At 33.2% G+C, this 15,104-nt stretch overlaps 1 protein-coding gene and 1 long non-coding RNA gene across 2 annotated transcripts in view; both read right to left on the reverse strand.

Annotated features, from left to right (window-relative positions):
* On the reverse strand, window positions 206-1,003 carry LOC107647109. The gene has a single exon (XM_016351233.1). The coding sequence runs from the start codon at window positions 1,001-1,003 to the stop codon at window positions 206-208; it is 798 nt and encodes a 265-aa protein (XP_016206719.1).
* LOC110263419 overlaps window positions 2,954-15,104 on the reverse strand; it is a 17,524-nt gene continuing 5,373 nt past the window's right edge. Inside the window, exons 2-4 of the long non-coding RNA XR_002349029.1 lie at window positions 12,449-12,454; window positions 3,847-3,851; window positions 2,954-3,155 (exon numbers count right to left, since the gene is read on the reverse strand). This is a non-coding gene — a long non-coding RNA (uncharacterized LOC110263419). The remainder of the gene's footprint in view (window positions 3,156-3,846; window positions 3,852-12,448; window positions 12,455-15,104) is intronic.

The following is a 15,104-nucleotide window of genomic DNA, read 5'->3' on the forward strand; positions in this document are numbered from 1 at the left end:
AGCAGTCTAGCATACGTATGAATGTAGTCAAAATGATAAGCAGTGGCGGAACCATAAATTTCATAAGAGTGGGCCAATTAAATAAAAAATATAACAAAAAATTAACAAAATATGATTTGTAGCATATATATCAAAGGAGTAATTATATTATATAAAAGTCAATGTTTAACTACATACTTTAAGATTTTGGTATTTTTAAACTTGTTCAACGATGCTTCATAGAACTAAAATCATCAATTATCATCTTTGAAGTGAATTTTGAAGCAATCTCATTTTCAATATATACAATTATATAATCTGCTAAAAATTCATCTTCCATCTTGTTTCGAAGCCTTGTTTTAGTAATCTTCACAGATGAAAAAGTCCGTTCAGTTGTTGATGTTGTCGCAGGAAGAGTCAAAACAAGACGAATTAATCTATCAATTAAATGATATATATTTGATTTTCCTGTCTCTGTCAACTTTTGACACAATTCAGCAAGAGTAGACAAATCCTGAAAATCTAGAGCTTTAACCACATCAAGTTCATAATGTTGTAACTCATAATCTAATTGAATCTTTTCTTGCTCAGAAAAATCTAAAGAATAGAAATTCTTTGCAAGATTGCATATGTTGCAAACACTGAATAACTTGAAAGCATCTTTAGGATCCAAAGATGTACTCAATATGAGGAGCTCGGTTGCTTGCTCGCTAAATCTACTATTTAGCTCTTTCAATTGAAAATCTATCACGCTAGTAAAAATGTCAACACGGTAGTGGTGTTCAACAGTGACAACATCCTTTTTACGACGAGACCGAATTATGTCACTAAAAGAAACACCCATATCAGGTATCTGAATAGCATGATCATTGAAGAAAGAACTAACTTTCTCCAAAAGTGCTCCCCAACTACTATGTCTTAACTGTTGAATCAATGACTTTGTACTAGAAACCAGATGCATAGAATTCAAAATGTCTTGAGATTTTTGTTGCAATGCTTGACAAAGTTTATTAGTGATTCCCATGATTTCTTTCATCATATGCAAAATAAAAATAAAATCAAATGATAATAAAGATTTAAGAGCATAAGTAGCATCACCACGTTGAGAATATGTAGATCCATTAGTAGCCAAATCTTCCAGAACTGAAGTTGTTGCTCCAAACATATATAAAAGGCTACAAATTGAGTTGAAGTGAGAGCTCCACCAGGTATCTCCTGATCTTTTTAATGTGCCAATTTGATTTGCTCCCCTTCATGTTTCAATTTGATTAGTTGCAACTAAATGAAAAATTTCAGTTGCATAAGCAATTCGTAATTCATCATTGCATTTGCAAGAAGAGCACACAACATTGATAATATTACTCAAACTTTGGAAAAAAGTATGAACATCAACAACTTCTTTAGCCGCAGCAACAAGAGCTAGCTGTAATTGATGAGCAAAGCAATGAACATAGTATGCATAAGGACATTCTTGAATAATTAAAGCTTGTAACCCTTTCCACTCTCCACGCATATTACTAGCCCCGTCATACTCTTGACCTCGAACATTTTGAATGTTGAGATTGTGATGAGATAATGCAAAACAAATCTCTTGTTTTAGAGTAGCGATTGAGGCTTTAAGACGCAATCTATTGCTTAAAACTTGTTGTGAGCTTTGCTTAGCCAATACTTTGTCAATGTGACATAATTGATTAAGCAAATCTTTACAAGACTTAACAGCAATATTATGAGGAGAATTAAGAGATTTACCCACATGAGATAAAAATGCACAATGTTTTTCATTATTCACTTTTTCCCAATTGCGAAATCCTCCTTATGTGAATGGACTTGATTTTTTAGAAAATAAATAACATGGAAGACAAAATGCAGCATCCACTTCTGGCGAATATTCTAGCCAAGAAAAACTCTTAAACCACTGAGCTTTGAAACGACGAGGATGACTTTCAAGACCAGAAAGAGGGTACTGATCCACAATAAATTGATATGGTCCAAACTTTATATATGCTCTACGGATTTCATCTTGTTGATTGATAGGATAATTCCAAATTTGCGGACGCTTTCTGGAATCACGCATCAATATATCAATATTAACTTGATCTATTTCAGTCCTTGTTATTTTGGAAGCAGGGGGTTGAATATCTTGCTCAACAAGTTGTGTCACAGGTTGTATCTTAGGTTGTTCAATAATATTTTGAACATTACTCAAAAAATCTGAAGCTAAATTTTGTTCATCATATATTCTCTCTTTTCTCTTGAAAAATGAGTAAATTGTTTTAATCTTTGACATTTTTAACTTAACTTGAACTATCTAATAAAAAAAACAAAAATAATTGCATGTATGTTATTTTTTTTTTAAGAAATATTAAACCTATTGAGCAATAATAAATAATTTTAGAAACACAAATATATAATAACCAAAAATAACTCTATTGATTTACCTGATTATTTTTTATTCTAGGTCTCATGTAAGACCCAGAGCTTTTGAAAGAGAGCTATCATGAGCTAATTTCAAATTCAGTATTTATATAGCTTTAATTTCAGAAATTGTCTTATAAAAGATAATTAAAGCAAGTTTTGATTTATTGAATTTGAAATAAGTTATAGTTATTATCCAATTTTATAATTATTGGATTATTTTATATATTCAAATTATAAAGTTGGTAGTTGTGAAATAATAAGGATTTCTATATGGTTTGGATTAAATAATTAATATTTTAAATATTATGCTTTGTGCTTTGGAAAATAAATGATTTAATTATATTATTTCTAATTATTTTGATTTGGGCATTTTATGGAAAATAATTTGTGAAATTGATGATCAAATAGTATTTTTATACATTATTATTGTTGGATTAGAATTTATTTCTAATTACTATATTTTTCTCAATTTCATTTGAAATTACTAAAATGCCCCTAACCCTAATTTTAAAAAAAAAATTGAAACTCTAATTCCCTACCAGTTAGCCGCCGAAACCCTAATCCTATTGCCTCTTCCAAAATCAGCGGCATTCATGAAATAGAACAGAGAGAGAAGTTGAGGAATCAGAGGGAACTGGGGAAGGGGAATCGGAGAAGAGGGATGGTGCGGTGCCGGCGAGAAATGTCGTCGCTGTTGCTGTCGCCAGGAGAGGAGAGAGACGCGAAGGAGGGAGATGAGGCTTCATTGCCGTCGCACTCTGCCGCACGCGAGGAGCGCCGCCGTCGAAGCCACGCCTTTCGCCCTGCCTAGTCGTGGTTCTGCCATCCAGCACCCGTTCCGTCGCCTGAGGAGAATCACAAAGACGAGAGGGAGCTCACGCCGCCTCCACCTCTGTTGACCCGTCAAATCTGAGGCACGGGGAGAGAGGGTACGCGAGTGAGAAGGGGGCTGAGGGCCTAGAACCGCCGTGCCTAGTCTCGTCTGTGAAGCCATCGTCGTCGCACTACCACGTCGCCACCGATTTGCCGCCGCCGAAGCTCCCTGTGACGCCATGAACCTGCTGTCAAACCATCACCGCCGCTATGCTATGGAGCAGAGTGAGCTGCGCCTGCGCTATTGGGGGTCTCACTGCTACCGGAGAAGGATTCTGGTCGCCGCAGGTGTTGCTGTGAAGCTGCGCCTCTGTGTTTCTGACCGCCGAAGCTCCGGGCTGAGCTTCTGCCACTTGAGACCCTGCTTCCACCGCCGGTAAGAGTTCTGAGTTTGGTTTCTGTTCTTCTGGAATTCTGGAAGGGTTGTTAATGCCGTGTGGTTATTACAGTTGCCGTCACCGGGGTTTTTGCTCGCGATTGTCACTTGGGGTTATTGACGGAGCCGCTGCCGGGTCAATTTGGAGTTGCGGCTGCTTCGTTTTGCTAATTCAGTGAGTATTTCTCATTTCGAAAAACCCCTGCTTTAGCGTTTGGTTGTGTTTGGTTAAAGACCTTGAGGCTTGGTAATGTAGGTTTGAGTTCCGATGTTTGCGTGTTGCATAAGTGTTGCAGAGGCTGATGTGCCATTCCTTTTATTTTAGTAAGTGTTTTTACCTCGGAATCCACGCCATTTGTTTTCAGTTATGAGTTTTAAGATTTCCGCGATATTTATGTGTTAAAAAGTAGTAATCGAGCTTATATGTGGTGTTGAGGCTGTTTCGTCTATTGCGAAAAACAAGCGAAGCCGGGATTTTGGTTGTTGATTTTGGATTGAGGCGTAAAGGACTCTGTGAGACGTTTGGGTTATGGAATTTGCGTTTTGAGGTAGGGGCGCTTTCCAAAAACTATGTTTTATGTATTGGAATTATTACATATGGATACTGACGTGAGATATTATGTATTTGGTGATTGAAATTGCCTTATGTATTATTTGATTGACTCGAATGATTATGGATGTTGGTTTGGCTGAATTGTTGTGCGGCTTTATGAAATGTAATGTTTTAAAGTTGATTCTTTAAAGATTTAAAATCTGAGTTTAAACCTTTGAGGATTGGTTTGAATTGAGTCACTTATTTCAATGATGTGAAAAGTCGAATGCACTTTTGAATTCAGCCTGGTTTACTTTAATTGACTTGGTTATGGACAAATGATTTATTGCCGAACTGATTCTTTAAAGCTTTGGAAATGAGTTAAATCGATTGATATTGAGTTGATTTTGAAATGGTATCCTTGAGATACGCCACTGAGGCGATTGTTGGATTTAGCCTGCTTTGAATTGATTTCTGGTTTTGTGTTGTTGAAAAGGAATGAGGAACGGTTTAGTTGGGACCCGAACCGGGTGGCAAAAGTCCAAGTTTTAGGGGAGGTGCTGCCGAAATTTCTATAAACTCTTAGTCTTGTTTGAAAGGTTATTTAAAAAAAAAGGTTGAATTTGAGAGATTGTATTATTTGATTTATTAAAAGGATATTTATGTTTTCAAGCTTAATTTATTTGATGAACCTTATACGTTGAGTTCGGCTTATTTAGAACTGAACTATTTTTACCGTTTGAATCACTGAAGGAAAGAATGATGCTATACTATTGATTTCAATATAAAAAGGAGTTTTTAGTGATTTTTAAAGGAACCTAGATTTTTGATTGAGTAATCAAGTTTGAGGCATTTTAGAAGAGTTAGAAAAATGGGTTCCAAAAAGAAATCTGAAAGCGGTTTGATTCAAATGAACTGGTTCCGTTTCAAATGAGTTGATTTTGGACCGGGTTGGAACTTGTGATTTTGTATGGTTCAGTTTCATAATAAATTCAGTTTTATTTACTTGAACTGAGAATCTATGATTTTAAGAGGCCAAGGCTGAAAAGAGTTGAAATTTGATTTCAGAGTGAAATGGCTTGAGAAAAGTAATTTATGGCTTAAATTCCGGTTTTATGAATTTAATGATGTTGAACGGTGGAAGTGCTGTTTTGTTATGGGCCGGAATGGTTGTGTATGATTATGAATATTGGCTGGTTTTGGATTGAACCGTGAGCCGGAATGGCTGTGTATGATATTGATTTATGGCTGAATGCCGAATGAGTTATGGGCCGTATGGCTGACTATGAATTTTGAATTTAAGCCGGATGGCTGAGATGGATGTTGATCCATGGCTGGAGCTGAATGAATATATGTTTGAGATACCTGGGTAGTAGCAAGGGTTGTGGTTCGTCCAATAACTGTTTGTTTGTGCTTGCATCTTCGTTTGCAAGTTTGCAATTGGGACTCTGTTGGATTGTGGTGATTTGGTTGATGGTTGGATTGTTTGGGCCTAGGGCCGTGGTTGGATTGTTTGGGCCTAGGGCCGTGGTTGGATTGAGATGGACCGATGGTTTATTTTGGTTTTGTGTTTCTGATTTGGAAAAAATATGAAAGGCTATTTTGGTTCAGCATAGATAAACCTTTTTGAAAGGCTTTTGGTGTTTTTGAGAATTGAACGGTTCCTCTTTCAGAAAAGATTTCCGACTTTACTTTATTGAAAACTGTTGTTTTTGAAAAGAGGCATAAGACAGTTATTAATCACTGGTGCGGTTATCTTTATGTATCCTATTACAGTAATTCCCAAAAACCCTCTACTGAGAATCCTTTCGAGGATGATGTTCTCACCCCCCTACATTTTTCCCCTTTCAGGATATGGGCACAGAAGTTACGAAGAGCTTATTTAATTGTTGTTGTGATGCTCTGTATTGTTTTAGTTATGGTTTATTGTACCCTCGCCTTTATCTTGGTATATATTCTGTAAGAGGGATAGGAGTTATATTGGTTAATGCTTGTAATAATATTTATATATATGTATGTATATATATATGTATGTACTCTTTATGAGTTTCTGTACGTTGTATGGTATGCATGGATGTACGTTGTATAGCAAAAGCATTTTTGGGAGCGGTATTGCGGTTTAAAGTTTTAAACAGGCTCATATCTTAGTATTAAATAGTATAAGTGTCGTCGTAATGTCCGAGCTATCAGAGTCGCGCAGCCGGAAGTGTGAGCTTTGGTAGTTAGGGTGTTACATCTCACCCAAAAATAACTCTATTGAGTTTTGCCCTCACTTCAATCTTTAAACACTGTTCATTATAAAAGAAAATAAATTAATTATTTTAAATAAATAATGTAAATAATATTTTACATTGTTATTAATTTAAAAAAAAACTGAGATATACCTCTTTGAGTCTTTGTTGTGCGTTCAATGATTAATATTTTGCTGTTCACTTCAAATCTTCAATGGTTTTTCTTCATATGTCTTGTTTTGTTAAGGAAAGAAAATTAGAATGAGAAGAGTAGAAGACCAAAAGTCTACACAAATGGAAGCCACTAAAAGAGGGAGAAAAGAGTGCGCTGATGTCTTTGATAGTTTCAAAAAAAATGTTTGAAAAATGTACTAGTACTATTTTAATTAATAATATGGGCTATTGTTTATTGGATTAGTATAATATAACCATTTTTATTAATTATTAGAATGGACTATTTGTTAACAAGAACAACAATAATCCAAATATCCAATACATAATACAGTTTTTAGTTACTTTAATTTACAAATTTTTTTAACTTATATTTGTATATCAAATCCCTCATTAGTAGATTTTAGTCAGTTTACTATTTAGATTTGAATTTTAAATTTGTGAATAAATAATTATTGGAAACTTGGACATTGATCAAGAGAATAAATAAATATTAAAATAAGATTTCAATTAATTCTTTAAAACATAAAAAATATAAAAATATTCAAATTTACTCTATATCTTTTTATAAAAAAATTTCTTTTTGTAGTGTTCTTAACTAATATTTTTAGAACATTTGTTAATAAGATCTCTAATTATTAATCCTTTTTATTGAACTAGTCCCATTGAATTTTATTGAATGAATTAACTCCCACTTTGTTTCGACTGTTCGTTTAATGCTTATACAATAATTAGAATCCTAAATTAAATACATCTAATTTTTGTGCATTTACTTGGTCAATGAGGAAAAAACGTATGTGAATTAATGGGATATTTAATAGGTTTAATTTTTCTATGCATCTTTATACTTTTTTATCGAATTTTTAATTAAATTTTTATATTTTTTAAATTAAATTTTATACCATATCAAATAGGTAACCATAAATTGTTCTCTCTCTCTCTTTCTTTCTCTTTCTCTTTCTCTCTAAGAACTTAATTAAAAATTTGATAAAATTATAAAGATCAATAGAATATTAAATATTTTTAATATTATCAAATATAAAATACATCATCAATAAGAAAAACAGATAAAAATATCGAATGAGGAATTTGAACAATAAAAAAAAATCAATTATCTTAGACTTTTTTTTCTCTTATTATTATTGTATCCTTTTCTTGGACCTTGAAAATTGTATGAAGGTAAGCATTAATGCTCTCTTTTTCTATAGAAACTTAATTAAAAATTTAATAAAATTATAAAGATCGACAGAATAATTAAATATTTTTAATATTATCAAATGTAAAATATATCGTCAATATGAAAAAGAGATAAAAATTTCGAATAAGGGATTTGAACAATGAAAAAAAATCAGTTACCTTAGACTTTTTTTTCTCTTTATTATTGCGTCCTTCCCTTGGACTTTTAAAATTGCATAAAGGTAACCATTAATTGCTCTCTTTCTATGGAGACTTAATTGAAATTTCAATAAAAGTATAAGGATCGATAAAATAATTAAATATTTTTAATATTATCAAATGTAAAATACATCATCAATACATAAAAGAAATAAAAATATCAAAGGAGGGATTTGAACAATGAAAAAAAAAATAATTAACTTAGACTTTTTTTTCATTATTGTTACATCCTTTCCTTGGACCTTGAAAATTGCATGAAGATAACTATTAATTATTTTCTTTTTCTCTGTCTCTCTCTTTTTCTCTTATTGGTATCAAATCCAGTTTGATTCGATTGGTGAAGCTAAAGTTCTAATCACCCAATTACCGTTCTAATCACCCAATTACCATATTGGATTGTCTTATCATTTGAACTAGATAAACAATTAACTTGATCAAACATGATAAAAATCAGCTCATTAAAGTTGTTATTTACTATACTTGATATTTTTTATTAAATATATTACTTAAATAAAATAAAATTATATTATATTTATAAATTAAAAATTCAATAGTTTGAGCAGTTTGATTATCCGTTCAGTTCTAATAAGTACAATTTTAAGAGTATAATAATAAAATTTATAAGTTTCTAATGTAATTAAATTAATGTTGTAACTTGTCATTAATGTGTAAATCAACCCTATTAAGGCAAAAGGTGCATTCAAGCTTTTGATAATTGTAATACCCGGTATAACCGAAATTAATTAAATAATAAGTTAAATAAGAGCGAATATGGTTGGAAGATTTGGCAATTGGAATTTGATAATTTAAATATGATATTTGGATTCAGTGAATTTTTCCGAGTCGAAAAACATAGTTTTCTGCGTAAAAGCGCGCAGTGGAATTTTGACCGGCAGTACCGGCTGAGATCTGTCTGGTACTACAGCTGAGGAAATTGATTATGAGTAAATAAGATTAAGAAATGAGGAATTATAATTAGGGAAGGTAGAAATATCTAAAGTGCGATTTAGAGCGCTAATCTTAAAGGTTTTGGCCCAAAATTGGGCCAACGGACAAAAATAAGTGAACCGGGCCTAAGTGGGCCCAAGACCCAACATATATAAACATTAGTTGTAAGCATTTCAGCTCATTTTACCCTAACAAGAAGGGTTGGGGCGCTGATTTGAGAAGAGAGAAGAGAAGAGAGAAAACCTAACTCTCTTTGATCTTCAAACCACCATAACTTGAGCTACGGAGCTCCGATTGACGAGTCGTTTGCAGCCACCCGTCGCTCTTCTCATCCTCTAAAATTTTATCTAAGTTTTGTGGTGAGTATTCCATTCATCTTTGCCAGTTTTCGAAATTCGGATTGTGTAAATGGTTGGTGCTAATATGCATAGTTGGTATGTAATGTGAATTAATGATTGGGTTGAGAATTGTGTGGCCTTATATGCTTGGTGTATTGAGAATTTGATATACTGGGTAATGAGTATTGATTTGTGGTATATGCATTTAAATTGTGAAAATTGGGCCGGAGGCCGTGAATTTTGGGCCGGAGGCCGTAAGAAAGGTAAGTCGATGTGTGCATTATATAATGGCACAAGTGATTAGATGAATTTCAGATAATGAATATATGAATAATTAGGTTGGTTATTGAATAATAAAGTTTGAGAAGTTGAAGTGTGGAATTTGGTAATTTTGGGTGAAATTATGTAGATGAGGTATGTTTGGTTCGGTTGAGATATATTATGTGATCATATATGTGATTATGATTATTGATGCCTTGATGGTATGATGATGCATTAGAGATATGTATGTTGTGATATATGCTTGGGGAATGATTAAAGTTGATTTGTGGGTAAATCCACGTGATAGTGAGTATGATATTGATTGTGTAAAATGATGGTTGATTGGAAATGGTATTATTGAAAATTGGGATGAGGAAGGATGTATGACATGATATTGTGTTTGTCTTTTAGCCATTTGATTGAGAAGTGTTAAAATGGTTGGATGTGGTTTGGAAATTTTGGTAAAGTGTCAATGTGTGAGTTGAGGATGGCTTGATGTTGATTTTGGTACACTTTGATTGATTTCAAAAAGGGTTGAAATTGGCATGTTTTGGTTGAGTTGGAAAATAGTTGAAAATGGCTTGTTTTGAAAATGGTACCTTGTGGTTTTGTATGAAAATATGGTTTTTGGGCATATTTTGACGGGACATAACTTGGACTACAGATCTCTGTTTTGTGCCAAATTTGTTTAGAAATGAAATTGGATCCGGGATGTCCATGCCGTTCGAAGAACGGGTGAAAAACGATTTAAAATGAGAGAGTTATGTCCGTCGGAATATTGGGGGTTGAATCTGTAAATTCTGTAGCTTTTAACTTAGAAAATTTTTAGCAGAACGACCCTCCGCGCGTAGGCGCACTTGGCGCGTACGCGCCGTTCTTTGAGAAAGCACCATCCACGCGTGCGCGTGGTGTGCGCGGGCGCGTCGATGCGCTGCACCAAATGCCCAGCCATTTTCCCGAGAGTTGTGCTAGTTTTGTGCCTGGGGCACAAATGTATCCGCGCGTACGCGTGGCTGACGCGTGCGCGTCGTTTAGCTATTTTTCAACCCGCGCGTCTGCGCATATGACGCTTGCGCGTCGATGAGTTTTGGGGCCATCCACGCGCGGAGTGCGCGTACGTGTGGCCCTGTTTTCATGCCAAAGTTGATTTTTGAGTTTTTAAAGCCAAATCTCATACTTCTAAGCCTCCGATCTCACCCCTTATGTATTAAATCATTATGATATGCCTAGCAATGAGAAAGGAGCTAGAGGATGTGGTAACTTGCGAGTGAAGCAAGGGGAAAGGTTACGACCAATGATGATCAAAGATGATTATATGAGATATGGAGGATGACGGTGGAAGTACCGTGTATGCCATGAGTCGAAGGGCTATATTTGTTGATAAATGGCCGGTTCTTGATTGAACCATGAGCCGGATGGCTGAGTTATTGCCAGGTTATGGCAAAGCCATTATTGTTTATGGCTGAGTATAAATGCATATATAATCAATGAATGAATGTGTTAATTGGAAAATAATGAAAAAGGTTGAAATGTGATGTGTGACCCCGGGTAGTAGGCAGTGGCGTTGTCCACTTGCTCCGGGTATGAGACGGAAAAGGATGTTTATGATAAATGAGTTTAATTATGAAGTTTGGAATAAATGTGTATTTGTGATACTTGTGTAGTAGTAAGGGTGGTGGTTCATCCCGCTTGCTCCAGGTTCATGTTTGAGATTTGATAACAGTGATGATTGTTCCTAAACTGAACGAATGTATGTTTTGAGATCCTGGGTAGTAGCAAGGGTTGTGGTTCGTCCCACTTGCTCCAGGTCAGAGATTGTGGCGCTTGGGTAGTAGCGGCAGTAGTGGTGAATCCACTCGCTCCAGGTTGAGCTTTTAAACACCCGCCTTGGTAGTAGCCGCAGTAGTGGTTATTCCACTGGCTCTGGGTTGAGCGGGTAGTAGCAAGGGGGTTGTAGCTCAAACCTACTTGCTCTGCAATGGGTGTTTCTGTCCAATGGTTAGCTACCAGGACATGTCGGGTTGGCTATATAACCGACAGATGATATCATCGGCCATAGGGTAGGCATTCATCATTTGTATATGTTTAAATTGTTTGGGTTTGCCATTTGTTTTGGATTTCTACATCATATATGCCATGTTACCTGACTATATGCTACTTGTTCTACTTGTAACATATTTGTGTATTACTTGCCTGTATTGCTTGTGTTTGTACAACTGAGAGGCCCCTCATGCTGGTGTCGGTGGGTGTTGAGGGTTGTTCTTGATGGGATGAATTGATGATGCGATTGCATGATGATGATGATTATTGAATGAGATAATTGGAGCTCCCTGGGTAGATGCAGTGATGTGGTTTCACTAGCTCCAGGCGAGGGTGTAATGTATTGATGTAGAATTGCTGAGGCAGAACAACTGGTGATGGTTTTGCTTATGATTCTGAGTCTGATTCGTGGAAGAGTCAGCGAGTTGGGAAACATGTGAAACATGAATTAGATTTAGCACTCCCTTATGACAGTTGCCTGTTCATGGTTTAGCGAGAACCTAGGATGAATAATTGGTGAAGAAGTTTAGGATGCTTAGTGAGTTTTTACTGCAGTGCATTGTATTTATTTGGCACTTTTACCGTACTGGAAACCCATGGGCCCGGGGTTCTCATTCCGTATATATCTCTTGTTTTTTAGATACAGGTCCAGGTGCTCAGAAGTGAGTTGTGGGTCGTCTGAGAGACGGCGAAGATCTTTATTTTCTCTACTTTGTGTTTTGCTTAGAATCTCTCCACCTTTGTTTTGGGAAGATTATATTATGTATTGAACTCTTTGAATTTTCCTATAGAGGCTATCATGTTTCCTTCGGGAGAGATTAGGATATACTGTTGTCAACTACTTTCATACTGTACCCTAGCCGGCCTAAACTTCGCGGGTCGCGACTAGTGGCTATTTACTTATGTTATATATATCTATCTGTTATCTATCTCTTAATCTCTTCTACACCTTGTCCGTATATCGTTTTCGACTTCACGGTTTATCTTTTGTTGTCGAAACGTGAGTGATACATCTTCGCAATTTTTTTCTACTCTTTTCAGGCTTCTCGATTAATACTCCTTTCGAAATTATCTATATTTATTTATTAAAAATCCACCTGAGAGTCGTACCACCGTAATATCATTGACTTATGACTCGAGTATAAGGATTTGAATATTAGGGTGTTACAATAATATTATAGACTCTTGAGAATAGAATTAGCCAGAATTTTTTAAAATGGTAATGTTAGGTAACCAAAGATTAATTACAATATTGAAATGTCATGTAAAAATTTTTATTTTTTTGATAAAGAAGTAGTGTACACCTGCTTATTACTCATCTTCCTTATCACCTACTTTTTTTCTACGTAGTTAGAGTCATTAATATTTTTTTAAAAATCAATTTTAGTTTCTTCCAAATCAAATTCCTAACATCTCTCAATCCCATTATTATCCATTAAAATGTAATTTTTTTTACAGAAATTATGGAGGTTAAATTAAAAAATTTTAACAACTTCTACTATACAATTCATATTTTACATATAGACTATTAAAAAATAAAAAATAAAAATAAAATATAAATAAAATTAAAAATAAATTTTTAAAAATAATTATTAACTCATCATATTAAAATCAATAAATAAGCATACATATGAATATTAAATAAAAAATATTAAAATAATTAAAATTATGATTTATTAGTGCAACAAACAACAACAACAACAAATTAAAGCCTTGTCCCACTAGGTGGAGTCGGCTACATGGATCAAATAACGCCATTGAGATCTATTTGAAGAATACAATAAGATGCATAATTTAAAATTTGATAATATTAATTATAGACATCATATGTATGAAATTATGAATACAAAATTATGGATGTAATTAATATAAAATTATGGATGTTATGTGTATGAATTTATGGATGTTATGAGTAAATTTATCAATTGAATAAATTAATTTAGGAATTTGACATTTTTTTCAAATTCAATTATGATAAAATCTAAAAATATCTGTGTTAATTTGATAGTTACTTATGCAATAACTAAAAAATGATATGTATAAATGTAATATCTAATAAATATGAATTAAATTTTTAGATCTTAGCTGTATATAATTATAGATGTTATATATATGAACTTATGAATGTTATGTATATAAACTTAATTAGTACAGTATAATTATAAATGCACATAAAAACACATAAAAAAATTAAATCAATTTATTACCATACCTCATCAAATTTAGTTAGTGTGATTTTTCATATTCTCAAAAATTAGTTGACTGACAACAATCTCATTGGATAAGTTCGTCTGTGATTTAAATTATTTTTCAACTCTTTCTTGTAAATTTTCTTAGTCTATCCTAATTGTGCTTGTAATTGAAATAAAATTGTGATTTTTGGTCCAAAAGAGTAAACGACTTTTATGATCCAGATTAACAATAAAAAACCTATTAAACCAAGCTTTAAAAATCAAAATATTATTAATTTATATAAATAAAATAAATTATAAAATATTTTAACTAATTATGACTGAAAATTTTTTGTTACCAAACTTTTTTCTTTTTAAAATGTATAACTTAACAATAATACTCAATTTAACAATAATAAAAAGCACATGAAACTGCAACCTCCGTATTTTTGCAAGATGTAGTACACCCCCAAAAGTGGGATGCCATTTAATCCAATCTAATTATTAAAAACCAATAACATCATATAAATTAGTGAAATAAATCATAATACAAAATAATTACGAATAATAAAGATAATACATATATCTTGATACGAGTAGCTACGCACTAAAATAGATATTTTTATTATTGATAATATTAAAAAAATTGTCAAAACTTATTTTATTATTTAACATAATAATTTATAAATATTAAATAAGATAAATTCTGATTATTTTTAATTAATTTTTTTAATTTGCCAAATATATATATATTTAATTTCCTAATCAGTATTGCTCTCTATATACAAATGTTTGTGAGGTGTTGTGCCCCCTCTTTGAAATCCTTAAATTCACTATTGTCTGAACATATAAATCATTCCATTCACTTTCACATCCACATTATCACCAAAACGCAGCATAATCCACCTGATCTCTTTTCTTTTTTCTTTTTCTCTGTGTGTATATGAGTTCAATTTGTGTCAACCATGTTAAATAACACCTCTTGTTTTCTAGTAAACCAGCCAGATAGGAAGGGCAAAGAGAAAGTTAATTATGATAAAATGAACAAGGATAAGTAGATTCTAATCAAGGAACCAAATGTTCCAAACAATACTGTTGTAATTGAAGATGATTGTGATTCCTTTGAAGAACAAGAACCCAACCCCTAGTGACACTCTTGTTATTGGTAACCAAAATTCGCAAAAGAAGAAAATTCGATACAATATGCATAATGGCAAGTCATGACATAATCAGCATTTTACAATAATCTTCTTATTTTATGTGTTGTTTTGGAAGTTTTAGCTGGTCCTTGTTCAACTTGTTTTAATTCTACTTTAGAAGAGTTTTTTTTTTTCAGATTTATCATGTATGTATATTGTACTAGTTTTTCCA

Source organism: Arachis ipaensis, chromosome B06 (assembly GCF_000816755.2).
Source record: "Arachis ipaensis cultivar K30076 chromosome B06, Araip1.1, whole genome shotgun sequence".
In the NCBI taxonomy this organism is placed as follows: Eukaryota; Viridiplantae; Streptophyta; class Magnoliopsida; order Fabales; family Fabaceae; genus Arachis; species Arachis ipaensis.